Source organism: Wasmannia auropunctata, unplaced genomic scaffold (assembly GCF_000956235.1).
Source record: "Wasmannia auropunctata unplaced genomic scaffold, wasmannia.A_1.0 LD335988.1, whole genome shotgun sequence".
Classification (NCBI taxonomy): domain Eukaryota; kingdom Metazoa; phylum Arthropoda; class Insecta; order Hymenoptera; family Formicidae; genus Wasmannia; species Wasmannia auropunctata.
Genome location: NW_012026902.1, coordinates 81,687 through 99,716, shown reverse-complemented (window position 1 = coordinate 99,716; position 18,030 = coordinate 81,687). Strand labels below are relative to the sequence as shown.

Here is an 18,030-nt window from a genome sequence, read left to right as displayed (position 1 = left end):
ATGTACAAACAATAACGTAAACTGGAAATTATAGTTTCTTCATGTACCATGTTATAATTGTTTTTTNTTTTAAAAAAGTATATGTATTTGCANGTTTTTTGTCGCATAATCTCTTTAATCAGAGTCTCGCATATTTGATATGTACGAAGCATATTTCATTACGCGTATCGGTAATTAATTTTGTTGTGTGTGTGTGTGCGCGCGCGTGTGTGTGTGTGTGTGTGTGTGTGTGTAAGAGAGAGAGAGAGAGCGCATATGCACATTTTAGTTTGATTTCTACATGAAATAAATACATGAAACAATAGTGCTCTTTAAGCACTACTTTTCTTTTTCACAGATGCATTTGTTTGACATTGACATTAAAGGAAAAATCACTTTCCGCGAGAGTGATTCCCTGTCCGCCGGCAATTCTCTTACCATCTTTGAAGCAAAAAGTTGTAAAATCGGCATTGGTATTTGCTATGATATTAGGTTCGAAGAAATGGCACGATTGTATAGAAATAAAGGTGAATTTTTATGTATATATATATATATATATATATATATGTAAATCTGATTCACAATATTGTTAAAAATAATGAGATGTAATTTAATGCTTTTTTATCATTATTGACTTTATGCTTTAATGCGCGTTCGCAGACAACGTTGTGTTTTAATAATTCCTAAAATTATAATTACGTTATGCAATATATCACGTATATGATATATTGATATGTAAATATTTTTCCTTCTTATTATATTCAGTTTGCGTAATCGTTAATCGTCTGCAGTATTAAATAATTATTATATTTTTATTTTCCTTACAATTTACAAATTAATTGTCAGTTTTACAAAAAAAAGAAATCTCGATTCAAATTTTATTTCAGAATTAATAAAATTAATATACATAAGAGCTTTTATAAGCTTTTTTTCTTTTAATGTCATTTGATAAAAGAAAAATGTGTTAAATTTGTCTATTTTATCTATGTGATCGTATTATGTACCTAGAAATCTCGAATCTATCCTTACGTATGTCAATTTATCTTGAATGTAATTGCATTTGCATCCAAAATTCTTTAGCAACTTATATGTGTGTGTACATGTAATTTACGTAGTAGTGATATTAACTCAATCAACGATTTTGCTACATGTCTGTAATACGAGTATATGTATAAATGATAATACATATACACGCACGTACGCATGTATGTTTATAAAATTATTTATGCATATAATCCGCGTCAGTTTTAAGTCAGTTTTTTTAAAGGTAAGCTTAGAGAAATTGATCTATTATTAATTCTGTTATACATATACTTGTATTACAGACGTGTAACAGAATCGTTAATTGAGTTAATATGGTTATCCCTAAACTGTGCCTCTGAATTTCATTTTATTAGGTTGTCAAATGTTGATATATCCAGCGGCATTCAACATGACTACTGGCCCGCTGCATTGGTCACTGCTACAGCGTGCCAGAGCAAACGACAATCAGTTATATATAGCCTGTGTTTCGCCGGCACGTGGCTTGCCACCTGGATACGTTGCTTGGGGGCATACTCAGTTAACTAATCCTTGGGGAGAAATACTTGACGAACTGGATGCCGTCGAGGATATGATAATCTCCGATATAGGTAATTAATTTATTCTGCAAAGCTATAAGAATAACCATCAAATGCAACAGTTTTTAAGTTTTAAATTAGAATATTTAATAAAAATTAAATATTTTGTGATTAAGAATATAAAATATAGATACTTATAAATTAAGCAGCATAAAGCATAATATAGTCATTAATAATAATTGCACTCTACTATGTATCAAAATAAATTATTACAGATTTGAAAGTCGTGGAGGAAGTTAGAGCGCAAATTCCGACGTTTAATCAACGTCGTACAGACCTGTATGACACTGTATGGAAGAAGGGAGATTAGGAAAACATTACGATGGTGATAATACTTATATGTCATTTAAGCAGTTTCGCATGTGTTTCATCATGAGCGAATTTTTAATCCTATATGATGATGAACTTTATGGGTAAGGGCACTAAATTTTACTCAAATACTCTATAGATAAATATCTACACGTGTTGTAAAGACACGTGATGGCATGTGATACAATATTGTTTATAGATATAATTGCCGGTACAAAAATCTATGAATAAACTTCATATTTTTTTATATACCAATTCTTATTTTTGTCTTATTGTTAAATCTTATCTCTATCTGATGTATTTCTTTGTTGCTCGAGGGAATCAAAGAAAGATTCAAACCAGAGATTATATTCGAGTTTGTTTGATATTTCGAATTAAATTTTATTGTAATCTCTAATATGGATTCTAAGTAATCACTCATACATAAAAGGCCCCTTGATCATTACATGACATAATTATGTCGACAGTACGTATCAGTAATATGTTAAAGCTATCGTCGTGCTATTTACATTGATGTGTGTATGTGTATTTCTTTTATAAACGCGTTAAGTCATTTTTTTTAAATATAAGCTTAGAGGAATTGGTCAATTAATAATTCTAGCTTTTTACTGAATTGGAATGGGTATAGAGGAAGAAGAGAGTAAAAGTATAATGGCGAGGTTTTTAGGAAAAGTATCGTTCTATCAGCCGAAGATATCACTGCCGTCCCGTCGAGATGGGACAATAAAATTGTTAAATAATTAAATTCGATTACGATACTTGACCCGAAGATACATATCCATTATCTAAGTATGATAATCCTTTTTATCTTTTTCTTTTAATGAAAATGTAGAAAGAGATAATACAAATGTATTTTAATTTAGCATCTAGCAAGCTTTTGAAATTTTTGAAAACAAACCAACCACATTGTATTGAAAAAATTAGATTACGTCCGAGCCAGGATGAATGCATATCTCTCGCATTATGAACTATGAACGAATCTACCGTATAATAATTTAATCTCAAACATTACTTTTTTTTATCACATTCAAGTGGCTTCACTAGCGCCACATATCAAACTTGACCTTGATTTTTGCGCAAAACTCAGGCAATGCCCTCATTTAAAAGTCAAATGCAAATCGAGACTGGTTCGCCTTCGATATTGACAGCGACTCAATTGAGATATTTAGTATCTCAAATTGACGCGATTGTAAGATTACCTTCAACTATAATATAATAAGTGCAATGAGCAGCTCCTAACAACGGAGACATATTACAAATAATTGCGAAGTAGTCGCGAAAATATGAACCTCCGTGTAATAACTCAAAGATATCTACGAAGTAGGAAATATATAAATTATAGATTTTAATACGCTATCCAAAATCAAGCTCGCGCGGGACAATGTGAGCTTATTGTTAGATGTGCCTTTGATTGTAGATAATATATGTTATTCGCAAACATTTAGTGGTAAGCGAACTTTAATTCATATAACATTATTATTCACGCCACTATTCTTATGATTTCTTTCATGACTTTTTGCGCAGTCCAAGATGATAGAACATTTTTATTAACATTAACGATAATTAAATGTAACGTTTATAGACGATCTTATGGATAAATATTATTAAAAAAAATAACAATTCTTCTATAATATTCTTCTAATTTCTTTTTCCACGTAGTAAATAGAATTTCGGTGTAATTAATTGATTATATAAATATACAACGTTATAATTAATTATATTATTATAATCAATTTATCATTATATAACAGATAATTATTACTATCGACATCCTTCTGCGATTATGATTGTTTCTTTATCTTCAATTCTTGAAAAGGACTACTTTTGTTAGAGACATTCGGAACGCTAATCGAAGCGTTTAGGATTCGCAAAGGCATTAACAATCCAAGGACGCGAGGATAGTAATCAAACGCTGTAAAAATATATATCACAGGCAAGCATACGTGCGCAAATACCGGAATACTCGTCGCGGTGTCGCAATACTGGAAACTCGCAAATATAATTAATATTCGTAATATACAGCGTCACTTTCCTCAGCGAGAAATGACTATATAATATAGCACCGTATTTTCATTCTTACATATTTTCTTTCACCAAGTAAAAAGACCAACAAAGCACGTTTGTGTACATTATACTATTACAATTCGTATGGCCCCATGTTGCTCGACTTAATCGCTGGTATTGTTGTATTAGAATACCGTTTCGCCCTTAAAAGCAGTCAATTCTTTTTTTTTTTTAATAGTTTCCGATAAGAGCGTTATAAAATAAAAGAATTCTGTGACATGGAAATTATGGAAAGGCTGTAAGTCGCATTCGCGCATCGATTACTAATTCCCAATCATCAGATTTCGGGATTAATTGTCGTGTATTAATAATTTATATACTTCTGCTTATTTATCGATCAACAATTAATAGCGTGTCGATTACAAATCGACAGCAATTGTAATTAATCAAATTGATATCGCATGAAAATCCAGGCGTTTACTATAATTATCGTCATTTTGAAATGTCAATGTGCAAATAATAGTTAATTTGTGGTCGAGTGCTAATTGAAACGAGAATAATTGAAATATTTTATAATATGGAAGCGAGAAGACGAGTATTATTGTCAGGACATATAAAATATCCAAACTTTCACCGTCAAGTTTTATAACGATATTATTCGATTCTATTGATTGTTTCAAAATAAAAAAATATTAAACGCATATAATACAAATTTTAACACATAAATAATAGACAAGAATAGAAACATACACACATGTAAACAATAAACACGTTAGCGTACGTGTGTGCTTTTCTTCAAACCTTTCGCATGTATTTTGTACTTTTTAAAACCAAATATTAATCATAATTAATACATGCAAATGTTTTTTCCTACGTTTACATTACAAGTTCTTTTTTAACACCATCGTATAAGATCGATTTATATGAAATCATAAGAAATGGGCAGAAAAGAAATTTAATTGTGCCAAAGATATACCTACAGATGACAAGCGAACGAAACAAAAACCGAAAGAAAAAATCGTTGAACATTAATTTATCACATGAACTCCCAACTCATGTATTTCAATATCATGCATTTTAATTATAAAGAAACGGTGATCTTTTTATAAAGAAGAATGTTTGTTCACAGCGAATCTGACGAAAAACAAAATGGATGAGTGATAAAATCGATCGAATTGAAGATTAAAAAGAGTCTCTTTGTTTTCAAACAAAAAGGATATATCATGCACGCACTCAACGCAATTTCCCAGTGCTCGTTGACGAGACTTGCGTTTCCGCACACTAATCTCTCAATCTGACACGTTCATCATCACGTTATTACACATCGTTTTGTGACAATGGGAAAAAAAAATTTTGATTTGCTACGCACGTATGTACGTTCGTAGCAAATCAAATATACGCTATACGTTCGTACGCGCGAGGTAATTAATCTCAATCGTTTTCAGTTTTCTTCGGTTAACCATCGAGCGCGAGTATTATCAAAGGCGAGGCTGCCGCAGATGTTCTTATCAATTTTTATATCGATTATTATTACGATTACGACGTCTCTTATCTATTGTGACCATTCTCGAGAATCGGTTATACCGAAAAAGTTGACCGAGAATTGAGCACGGAATTAATTTTCTAACGATAATTTTGTGTACAATAAAATGCACATGTTTCCTGAACAAAACAATAAAATTCTGAATTTTATTCGAAATGAGATCAAGTACAGCTCGTATATGACAGTGGTTGACATCTGATTGTGAGAGTGTTCGGATTAGGCCAAGAGCTACCTACGTCATTCTTTGATGACATTCGAATATGAGTAGATTTTCACTCGATATCGAGTTCACCGTCCGATAACCGTGTTATCATATCGAATTTGATAAAGTGGAAAAATATCAGAAAATGAGGCGGAAGGGGTTTCGCGCGCGAAAGAAAGCGAAAAATTGAGAAAATAAAAAAGAATTTGTTCACGCGCGTTTGTGTGCTCAAAACCTGACTGCAAAATATATCCACAAGTTCTTTCCAGTGAGAAATGATCGCTAATTCGATGTCGAATCGATGTCAATTCGACATCGAATTAAAGGCCATTTCTCACTGAGTTATTAAGTGTTTGTAAATGGATCTCTTATCAAAATTATGAAAGAAATGAAAAAATATATATCATTTTAATTTGTGGTATATGTGATACAATAACGATAACTGTTATTGAAACTGTCGAAATGATTACGTCCGCGAATTTTGATATTTATTCATAAATTTAAAAAATTTTCTCTCTGTTTTCTCAATTTTTCATAATTATTCAAAAAGTGACTCGATCAATTTTCGATTTAATTGTATCGATCTACTGGAGGAAAATTCAGTTCTCGGTAACTGAGCTCGCGCTATATTTCACATGGACAATTCCTAATTTCTATACAAACAAAGAACATGCCATTCGCTAAAATACTGCGTGTTCGCAGTATTTTACGAGACAAACCTGTTTCGAGGCGGTTTCTTGTACATAATTATGTTGTCATCATCATCGTCATCACCAATAGGGTATTACTAACTTGAAATTATCCTCAAGGAGGGGAAGGTTTATGACGATGATTGCGGATCTCGTCTGATCGTATAACTAAGGCACCATCGATAATGCGATCAATAAGCCAAACAGGCACAAAACAGGACTCCGCTCCTGGATCTTGGATGATCCTGCAGCATCGTACACATCCGGACCACTCCAATCATCGTCGCTGTTGTCGAGACACTCGAACTCACAGCAGCGTTCACCCACGCGGAACTTTTTGCATTTCTGTGAAACAATTTGAGAACATCAACAATATGATATTAATTTGAGAAAAAATTTTATAATAATTTAAAACATTGTTTGAAACAACCAGCCAAAGATATGTTACAGCGATTCTCTCACAGAAAATAACATTTGCCTATACCTCGCAACATAATTACAAAACATAATACGAAAAAAAAGGTATTCTTTATAGTTTCTTGTTGAGATATAAATTATTTTGATTTGTCAAAAAAAAAAAAAAAAAAAAAAACTTTACAAATACATTTCTGAATCTTTATGTTCAGTTTATGTATATTAGAATTCTCTATACGTGGGATATCCTAGTTATATATAAAGACGCACGTATAAGATACATCAATTTAAAGCTCATTTATAATAAATAATTTTTAGTAACGTATATAATTGTAATTTGTGCAGTGATTCAATCAAGTTCTTGCATATACGTGAGAAATGATATTGTAATCGTAGACAAAATTAGCATGAAACCCGTCGCATGCAAATCGTAATCTAGACCCTACTGCCCTCCATGGGACCTATCGTTTACAAAAAAAAAAAAAAATACGTCGCGTTGAACTCGCAAAAATATATGTGCATAGATGTTTAATGATGTGTGAAACGAGTTAATTGCGTGAACGTGTACAATCTGAACACGCGCGCGCGAGTATATGTGTACGTGCAATCGCCTTCACAAAGACACACGATTTATCAGTTTTCTTCATTTTTTCCGAGCATGAAATGGTTGAGCTATACAAATATAAAGATAAATACAATATTTATGCTTCTTGAAGATTATACTCAAATATAAAGACGTAAAGATATATATATAAACATGAAAGTATTAGTTTGAGGCCACATGAGATAGAGATCTATATTCGGAAAAAATCTTGTTAACAAACTTTCCTCCAATGTGACAATGTCGTAAGGCCTAACTGAGGGAAATTTAATAAAGCTATTATTAACTACCTCGATCGTTGCGCAATCGGATTAGTGCTCATTTATATAAAAGACGTATTTTTCTTTCCAACTGTTTCTTGTCTGATTGTCCGAAATAAATTAAACAAAACTGTTTGAAATATGTTTTAAGAAAACTAAATATACCAGCTCAACGTTTGGATGTCGTACAAGAATTATACATACATAATGTCCAATTTTTTCTGTATACAAGAATTCTTATAAATTAAACAACACTAATATAAATATAAACAGTTAAAATCTAATACATACATAGATTAGTTGCGAAAATTGTCTTCTTCTATTATATTCTCGCCGAAACATTTTTCTATCGATACATATATAATATTTGCTTAATTTTTATTATATATAATATGATAGAAGATAGAAAATTTTTATTTTAGAAAATTATTAGTTTTGTAAAAATGAAATTTGACGAGAAAAATTACTGCCAGAATGTGCTACATTACTGTGCTTTGTCCATTATTAATACTATCTAATATATTATCGAGGTAACATGTTCATTTCGTTGTGTCAGTCTTGTTCAAAGTCTCCACTATACAAAGTCGATTGCGCGTTTATTAGCCGCATAGCAGTCATAAGTGCGTGTAATATACGATATGGAACTTTGCGCTACTTTAGATGGCGGTGCATGTATGTACGACATTGATTTTAATCGGTGACGTGGGTATAGTAGAGAGTATATAATTAAAGAAAAACGCAGTTAAACGACTATTGTGTCTATGCACATAAGTCGCAAGGTCACCGAGAGAAATTCGGAGAACGCGACTCATTCACGAAATTACGCCAGTCGCGTTTTTATCATTTCTCATTACGCTAGCTAGTTATACCTTACTACTCGTTTGGACGGTGGATAACAATTTTTACTAAGCTATTGCTCTCCGCGGTAATTAAAAACTAAAACAAGGATTGGGAACCGTGTTAATGGTGAAATTTGCTATTCGAGAAAAAGCTGCATGAAAACTTAATTCCTAACAAATTTAAACAATTAAATGCTGTAGCGATTGTATAAACAAAAATACTAATGGCATTTGCTTGATTTTTCTCGAAATTCATGTTAACGTTCATACGAGAAGACGTTTAATTCACATTATTCACATGACGAATAGAAATACGAATTAAACAGTGAGAATGAAGATTACATCGATCCAACTTACATGTATGTAACTTACGCGAGTGCCATAATTTCCAAAGTAATTCCCCCGAAAAAGCGCAGGCATTCATACGAGTGATATAAAAAGATATTTATAAAAAATTCGGTCCTAAAATTCGAATTATTCGCAAATACATGTTCTTCGCATATTGCATTCTCTAACTTACGTATGGTGGCGTACAGTAAATGGCTCGACACCACCTCGGCTCAGAATGGTAGCAGACACAGAGACTGCAAACTGCAGGTCCTGGCACGTAGAGAAGGCCGTGTTTGACAGTACCACCCTGAAAATCCGTACAATTCTCCTCCAAAGCATCTGAAACAATTTATCACATCGTAGATTGGCAGTTATGTATAATCTGGTTTCCAGAATCAAACGCCTGCAGACACTGATACATGTATAAATAATTGGAAAATTCTATTTAAAAGTGGGCAACATCATCAATAATTTAAAATTGATCATCCTGAAAAATCGTACAGTCCTAAACCATTTATAAAAGCTTCAACATTTAAATAATGCGTATTAACCGTTTTTTAAATATAATTACTTAACGTCAAGAGAGGTATGTACATTATAGATAGAAAACAATAGGAATAACATATAATCTATCTAATTAATGTAGTAACTAATTAAAGTAACAATTAAGCAAAACATGAAGAAAAACATTGCGTTCAAAAGTCTCTATATAATATTGTACAATCTTTTTATTCATAAATTATATACGTATACTCTCTAAAAGTGAATCAGTGGAATCATCACTGATTGTCAGTGTCATATCCTTTTCCGGTGACATACTTAGAACTATGATAAACAGTGACTATTTCAATGTCGCTTCAGTGATAATACACTGATTTAAAGAGTAAATATTACTGAAAGACAGTGAATTTGACTGTTTGACAGTGAAATTCACTGTCTTTCAGTGATGTTCACTGTTTAAAATTTAAATCAATGTATTATCATTGAAGCGACATTGAAATAATCACTGTTTATCATATAGTTCTAAGTATGTCACCGGAAAAGGATCATATAACACTGACAATCAGTGATGATTCCACTGATTCACTTTTAGAAAGTATATTTAATTAGACACATTAAATGTTATTAATTCTTGGTGTTTTATTTATGTACCTCTTTCAATGTTAAATAATCACATTTACAAAAAGAAAGTGTATTTAGGCAATATCTTGTAAATGATCTCTCAATACATATATTATTCTTTTCACTCAAACTATTCAGTCACGATTCAGCTATGTCGATCATTGCAAATTTGACGTGCCAGCTACTACCAATTTGCCAACTTACTCGCTGCTTATTGTTGTTAAGAATAAAAGTGTTATTTGTAATCTTTAAACCTATTAGATTTATATCCTTCTGTGACGATTATACTGATTTTACTAATGTTATTATTTTCGTGTGTACGTCGCGCCTTACTTGTTTTCGCCGGCAGGAATAAAAGGATGGACATGCAGCAGAACATCCACGTGAATGTCTTGATGCAGGAGGGCCACTTCATGATCCGCGGGATATTTACTTGGAAAAGTGGGACGTGCTTGTATCGATAGGTAGTCTCTCTCTCAGTCGGAGTCGGAGAATGCCTTCGGCTATTGCAGCAACCTCCGTTCGTGCACTGACAGCAACAGGAACATGTTGCCTGCGCGAAAGAATTAAGATACATTTGTCATCATATTAGATCAATTTCGCGTGGGCCTCATCTAATGAATCGTAACCGCGCGATAATTGTCGTCTTGGCCTTTAAGCCCGATTACGAGGGAATTCTTGACGCGCCATATACCAGCGGAATTAGGAATTCGCAAGAAACGCTTGATGGAGAATAGCTTGATGGATGTTGATAACTGCGGAAGATTACGCAGTCGCGTAAATGATGAATCGTATCAGATTCACAATGCGCAGAGGACATGCTTTTCATTTCTTAAATACATAACTTTGTCCAATTTGCACGATATGATATATCTATATGATACAGTTTCCTATGCGTAAATCGCAAACTATAAACTTAATACCATTACTTTTTATTCTTCTTAGATTATACATATACATATACATGTATCAGAATAAATTTAAAAATTCCATATTAAAGAACAAAAATGAGATTAATTATAATAAAAATACCGAACTATATATACATATATATTATACTTGATATGAGTTTTATTCCAACATTCTCTACGAGACAGATCTACTTTTCTCACTTTGTTTGACTATCATTTATTGATTTTTACGAACTAACATTTTCGTGCGATTATTCTCGGGACTTGTTAGAGATAGAAGACCAAAGAAAATCTGCTGGATACATTTGATTATTTTTGATACGTTCTTAAAGTAACTGCTACTAAGTTTTTGATTTCTTTTAAGTGTATTTTTTATATTTTAACATTTTTGCTCTTTAATTTTACATTTTTAAAAATTTCTTTTTTTTATTGTTCACGCTTGACTTCACATATGAAAATATAATTCACTAATTTATTATGCTTGTATCTCGACAACCTTATAATTTTTTATTTTCAAACTTAATTTGAATCACGATTCAACTTTTTAAACGTTTTTATTGGAACGTTTTTATTCAGGAAAACAAAACAAGATTCTTACTTCCCGCCGAAGAATGTAATTGTTTATTAAGTTTTGCAAGTACCTATGACTTCTGTAATTTATGCGGCGTCTACAATGAGACTTAAGACTTAAGATTTAAAAAAATTGACCAATCATAGTCGACTATTCATCTCACGTGAAAAAAATAATCGATTATGATTGATCAATTGATTATTGTAACTTGATTTTGTTAATATTTATTACTGACTTGTTTCTGGGATTGATGCGGTCCCTTATTTTATTTATATATTGTCTTTGCTGTTAAATTTCTTGCTCTAAGTATTGCTTAAAAATTGCCTAAAAATTTTATCAGTTGATATTTATTAGTTGGAACTTTTTCGATACATGCAGAGTTTTATTAAAATCAGAATTTCCGAAATTGGCAAGATCTCCTCGCCAAGCAAGGTTCGCATTCAACTTTTTATCGACAATTTTTTTTTGTCACCCTTAAAGATTACGAGAGTCAAAACTCTTACTTCGCAATGTAATCGACGCGACGGTTTCGACACGACGCAATTCCGTTTGCCAAGTATGCATTATACGAGGTGTAAATATAGCGCACCAATGTCGTTCTTGAACTTCATCATCATCGTGCCAAAGTAAAGTTTAAAGCTGATAAATAACTTCGGTATAAATACACTTTTCAATGCTGTATACAAGTACATGGGAAGGATATATTTTATGAATGATAGAAAAGTACGATTGATTGGTGTAAAACTGTTTTTGCAATCTATAGAGTCGGGATCACTTATTGAAATTACACATGTGTGTTAAAAATGTGTAAATGTACGTTTTGTAATTGGATAAGATCGCGTAAAATGTGAATGAAATTTGTTAATTGATCGCGTCGACATAACAATTCTTCAAAGCTACCACACGATTTCAGCATTTATATGCAAAGATAAACTTTATTGCGCCACGTCGTTCATGCTTGCGTTGTTAAGCGCGGTATATAGATTCAATCGACAGTAAAACTATCACCCGAATTTTCTTCTAGTTACATACATTTATTGTATGTAATACACATAATGGATATAATAGAATTTATATTGAGTTAATTAAATTTACAACATCACCATGAAATCGTTTAATGAAGCTGTAATTTTATTAAAAATTATGATCGCTGCGAAATGTGAAATTTCGAAAGTGTGCACAAGTAAGATTGCCTCGAGATGTATGCGATAATCTCAAATTTATGTATTGTAACATAAGTTACTGTTGAAGATTTTAAGTAATAAAATGCCTGTATTTATTTATTTTAAGCAAAATAATGCTCGCAATTTAAAACTTGCAATTCAATCCTGTGACTGCAGAATAGTTAGTGATATCGAGATTATATTATGCGATCATTGATATACTAGGTATATATACAAGCATGCGATTTTATCTTTCTTTTTTTCATCGATTCTTTTTAATGCATTGAGGCGCCTTAATGGTTTGCTAGATGCATCTTTTAAAAATATTTTCTAGAAGAAAGGAACGTTATTGTGCAAATCGAATAAAACGGAAAAGACGTATATATTCCTGAATAAGTAAAAAAAGATAAGGAATAAAGGAATGCAAAATCTCCAAAAATGCGCGAAAATGATGTCAATAACAGGACGCTCATATCCGGTACGGAATTATGCTGGTCGTTGAGCAGAGCACGGGGATGACGTCAAGCCTCGGGTGAACCGTTTGTACTTGTCAGTCTGACCCGGCGCGGCGGGACCAATTCGCAGGTTCAACATGCAACGAGTGGTGATCAGTTATTCAGGCCGGCCGGAAATAAATCCGCATTAGTAATACGCACGTTACGGAAAGATAGAGGATAAAAAGGAAAAAGGACTGCGTTACCTTTGTACTACGCTCGCTATTAAGTACTATCGCTCCACCAATCGCTCGTTTTACATCGCCTCTCGCGCGTCGCTGTTCCGCATGCACGTGTATTTTCCCCTTCTTTATCGGAAAAAAGGGTGTATGCAAGGGTAATGCAATGTATGCATTTTTTATTTTTTATTAAACTGATATAGCAAATGCGATTCTGCGATATATTTCGCGAAAAGTGAGAAATCGGTCATTTAGGTTGACAACATAGAGAAAGAAAGAAAAAGAGAAAAAAGAAAAGGGGTGCGATCGAACGTACCGGTTGCGTGTTTGTCGTGAAACTTCCAAGAGGATCAACACGATGCAGCGGCACCGACAGACTGACTCTGTCGCAGTACAAGCTCGTTCCTTTTATGCGGGTCGATCGAATATGTTCCGCGCATCGCCTCACACGCACTCTCTCTCTCTCTCTCTCTCTCTCTCTCTCTCTCTCTCTGCGACGAAGCCACCCCCATGGTAGCGTAAATGTTGTACCTCTGCCGCCGCTGTTGTCGTCACCGTCACCGCCACTGCTGCCATCGTCTACAAAAAAGCGCATTCGTTGCAGTCACCGTCGCAGAATCATTTTTTGCGTTCTTTGCAATTTCAATTGCAATAATAAATTGGCTGAAATTGAATTGCTAATTATATCAATTAAGTTAAGTTTGTGCGAATAAAAATATAGTTAGACAGTTTTTTCCAGAGAATAAGATATTTATAATACCTTGTTACATTATTTATAGTTACTTCTAAACTAATTTATTATATTTCAGATAAAAAAATCATCAATGAATTATATAAATAAAGGAAAGAAACGTATATATTAAACTTAAAAATTAAAATTACTAGTAAAAATATTATAGAAATAAAAAATATTATAGAATGGAACTTGGCCAATGTACAACGAGAGATGCTCGTGCAAGCTATATCCTCTTGACTTAAAATTAATTAAAACAATTATATCGAAATACCTTTAAATGAAAAATGTGATAAAACAGCAGCTAAACTTATTTTAAAATATCATTATTAGAATTAAAATTTATTATTAATATTAATGTAATAATTAATGGGTAAACAATTTCGGTAGAATGTTAATTTTAATTTATATGTAAACCATATATGTTTTGGTCAATGAAATTATGTAATTATTCATTTCCAACAACGCATTGCAATTATTGATTATTGCATGCTCTTGGATTTTCTCCATCGTCGTCTATCTATCGTATATTAATTATTATCTTTTTTCGCGGACGTTCAACCGTAACTTGCACTAGATTCCACTTCGCTTGTGATTGGTAATTCAACTTATTATATTAAGTTAATTCTTTCATCCTGGTATTCTTTGACCCTCACTTTGGTGATCGTGTCGCTATGGCAACCGTATAAGGATTCTTCCGTAGCGTCTTTCCTTGAACCTCAAGCTTCAACGTTCAACAGTGCGACGACCAATCGAAGAAGTATAAGTGAATATAACAACCACGAAAGAATAATTAACGTTAATCTTTATTATTGCTTGGGAGAGGGATCCTTCCCTTTTATTTATTGTCCTCTGACATCCTCGAACAATTAATCTGTGACTTCGACCTCTGACGAGCAGGAATTATGAACGATTGCCCATCGTTAAACGCGACAGTCGGTCGCGTTGTTCACTTGGCGCACGAAAAAGTAAGAATAAATTCACGTAATTCGGAATAATTAGACTTTATCGAAGCAGGTTTAATCACATCTATCTTCGGAATTTAGGCAAGATCATATCGGGCATATTTAGATCTTTACGTGCATTACGATTCCAAACTCCAAGATAATTTGGCCCTTTTCGGCATCAGTAATATCGCTGTATTTCGACGAAATATTTCGACGAAAACACGTACGCATAAAATACACGTGAGATTAAAAATAAATGCCTTATTAAAGCAATATTAAATCAATCGATAAAGCTATATTTTCCAGTCAATCTTGACGATTATCGGCAATTATGTATATGATTTCCAATATGATGCGCTGATCGAAAGAAATATCGTTAACTCTAGATTCCAGAAGTACAAAAGCATTAACGATCTATCATTAAACGATCTATGACACGCAACGAATCAATCTGTAAACTCGGATCTTTAAGTTAATTATGGCATTCAAACTGTACGTGATAAAAAAGAGTAAATGTATTGAATTATGAATTCACACAATAATAAATAATAAATATATTAATTGTTAATTAGGAGGAAAAACGTGTCCAAGAACGTCGGCGTCATCTCGTTTATCTTATCGTAGCTTTTTTACGAGAGCAAGGGTGAGCAAAGATCTATGCTTATTTTTAATATTCCCAAATAATATCAAAATTTTTTGGTAATAATAATTAAACATCAATGTTAAAAACCTTATGTTAAGTATATATATAAATATATGGAAAGATTATGATGAGCGAAAGTGAATATTTGGTCACAAAAGCTTTAATCTCATTTAATTTAAGTAAAAACTTGAAAATTTCTGTGCGAATTCAGTTATAAACGTTTTAACATTTCAAACAATTATTAACCATTTTTATTTATACATTACAATTATTTAATTTAAAAAGTACTACAAGTAGGATATAATAGTGTAAATAACTACGAAATGAGAATTATCTACATTGTTTCTCATAGTTATTCCAGCACCGCGGAAAGTCTTTTCAAAGAGGCTCAACTTTCCCGAGATATTCACGTGTGCGATAATATTGATCTGGAAACTATCATTCTCGAGTACGTCGATTATCATTACGCAAAGTATAACAAGTATCCCAAGTTATGTAAGAAGACGGAAGTTGGGAGCGTAGCTCAAAATATGTAAGAAATATAATTTATTATCCAGAATCCTATAACCCGAGTGACACAATTGTGTTTTGACAATTTATTAAATATATATATATATATATTATATATTTATTTATTTATTTAATAAATTGTCAAAACAATTCTATCAAAAATTGATCCACAAAACTTGATATTTATTAGAATATCTTATATATTACAAAATATTACTTAATAATATTATTTCAGAAGAGAAGCAAATTTTTTAATATACAGATATACATTTTTGCGGTATATTCTCATATTACAAAACTTGATATTTATTAGAAATCTTTATATTTATTAGAATATCTTATATATTACAAAATATTACTTAATAATATTATTTCAGAAGAGAAGCAAATTTTTTAATATACAGATATACATTTTTGCGGTATATTCTCATATTACAAAACTTGATATTTATTAGAATATCTTATATATTTATTAGAGTATCTTATATATTACAAAAAATATTACTTAATATTATTTCAGAGGAAAAGCAAATTTTTTAATACAAATATACATCTTTGCGGTATATTCTCATATAAAGCAAAGATGTATATTTGTATTAAAAAATTTGCTTCTCTGAAATAATATTATTAAGTAATTTGTAATATATAAGATATTCTAATAAATATCAAGTTTTGTGGATCAATTTTTGATAGAACTTAATCGACTTTACATTTATATTTTCTGGTTCGCGAGAGACGCGGATTTCTTTATCCCGCGATAAACTCGTTAAATTCGATAAAAACTTCAAAGCCAATTATTTATTTTTTGCAACAGCAACAAGAGAGAGAGAGTTTCCAAGGCCTATTCAAAGCAAGAAGATAGTCGCGTTACCGAAGAATGTAACAATATTGGCAGAAATAAAGTCATACAGAAACATACCGCTTCGACGTGCAGTAACGAGTTGAATCTCGGTATTACGGTGACGCCGATCTTTCCTGCAGAAAGTGGTGATCGAGTCGCTGTACAAGTGCCAATGTCCGACGAAACTTTCATCGACAATGAGAGACCACTGAAACCTATCGGTAATCTCTATCCACACGGCTCTGAACTAAAAGAAATCGCAGATGTTATATCCCGGGTAAGAAACGAAAAATAAATGCGATACGTACTATAATTTGATCAGAAATTATGTTTATATGTCTTCTCTAATAAAGTATAAGCTTTTATTACAATTACATTAACAAATCCATATCACTATAAAAGGAAAGTTGGTTATCAAGTAATTACCGTCCATGAGTAAGTACGGTATAAAAAAAAAAAAAAAAAAAAAAAACAAGAGCGAGTCTGGATGACTGTTATAACATATAAAATTGTAATAATATAATATGTAACTGCATAACATATAACAAATAATTGTAAATGTAATAATTTACAGGAAATAGTGCAACAAAATTTGAATGTTCATTGGGACGACGTAAAGGGACTGAAGGATTGCAAAATATTACTGAAAGAAGCCATACTTTATCCCATGAAATATCCAAGTTTGTTTAGTGGGAAACTCGGTTGTTACAAAGGTGTATTATTATATGGCCCGCCGGGAACCGGTATGTAATCGCGAAATTATTTATCGCCCATGATGATAAATTGACGAAGGAACTCGACGAACAGGTAAAACGATGCTCGCGAAAGCAGTCGCTACCGAATGTCAATCGACCTTTTTTAACATCACTTCCAGTTCGGTTATCAGCAAATGGAGAGGCGATTCGGAAAAATATATTCGCGTAAGTCCAACATGATGTGTGTCTACGACTCTTCTCGAAATATCTATGTCCATAATGGACAATGATGGACATTCACAATTTTAGACTTCTAATGAACTCTTTTTTACGATAAACATTTAAATAAGAAAAAAATATGATAAAAAATTAAGGAAAGATTGTGATACTGATGAATAATGCAATTAAAAAAAAAAAAAAAAAAATATATAT

General features: G+C 32.1%; 3 protein-coding genes across 4 annotated transcripts in view; 2 read left to right on the top strand and 1 right to left on the bottom strand.

The window, feature by feature from the left end:
- LOC105454067 (omega-amidase NIT2) overlaps positions 1-2,158 on the top strand; it is a 3,873-nt gene extending 1,715 nt beyond the window's left edge. The window contains exons 4-6 of the mRNA XM_011696415.1: positions 338-506; positions 1,377-1,610; positions 1,814-2,158. Of these exons, the coding sequence (XP_011694717.1) occupies positions 338-506; positions 1,377-1,610; positions 1,814-1,908 (498 nt within the window). The 3' untranslated portion in view covers positions 1,909-2,158. The remainder of the gene's footprint in view (positions 1-337; positions 507-1,376; positions 1,611-1,813) is intronic.
- A 109-nt stretch (positions 2,159-2,267) lies between these two features.
- The window catches only part of LOC105454066, a 19,473-nt gene continuing 3,710 nt past the window's right edge, over positions 2,268-18,030 (bottom strand). Inside the window, exons 6-10 of one of the 2 annotated variants that reach the window (XM_011696413.1) lie at positions 13,546-13,808; positions 13,257-13,358; positions 10,245-10,464; positions 8,980-9,128; positions 2,268-6,690 (exon numbers count right to left, since the gene is read on the bottom strand). In XM_011696413.1, coding sequence (XP_011694715.1) covers positions 6,514-6,690; positions 8,980-9,128; positions 10,245-10,464; positions 13,257-13,358; positions 13,546-13,808 — 911 coding nt within the window. In that variant the 3' untranslated portion in view covers positions 2,268-6,513. The remainder of the gene's footprint in view (positions 6,691-8,979; positions 9,129-10,244; positions 10,465-13,256; positions 13,359-13,545; positions 13,809-18,030) is intronic. The other variant, XM_011696414.1, reaches the window with a different exon arrangement.
- The window catches only part of LOC105454065 (katanin p60 ATPase-containing subunit A-like 2), a 4,912-nt gene continuing 1,205 nt past the window's right edge, over positions 14,324-18,030 (top strand). Inside the window, exons 1-6 of the mRNA XM_011696412.1 lie at positions 14,324-14,930; positions 15,482-15,552; positions 15,905-16,084; positions 16,877-17,180; positions 17,478-17,646; positions 17,711-17,823. Of these exons, the coding sequence (XP_011694714.1) occupies positions 14,868-14,930; positions 15,482-15,552; positions 15,905-16,084; positions 16,877-17,180; positions 17,478-17,646; positions 17,711-17,823 (900 nt within the window). The 5' untranslated portion in view covers positions 14,324-14,867. The remainder of the gene's footprint in view (positions 14,931-15,481; positions 15,553-15,904; positions 16,085-16,876; positions 17,181-17,477; positions 17,647-17,710; positions 17,824-18,030) is intronic.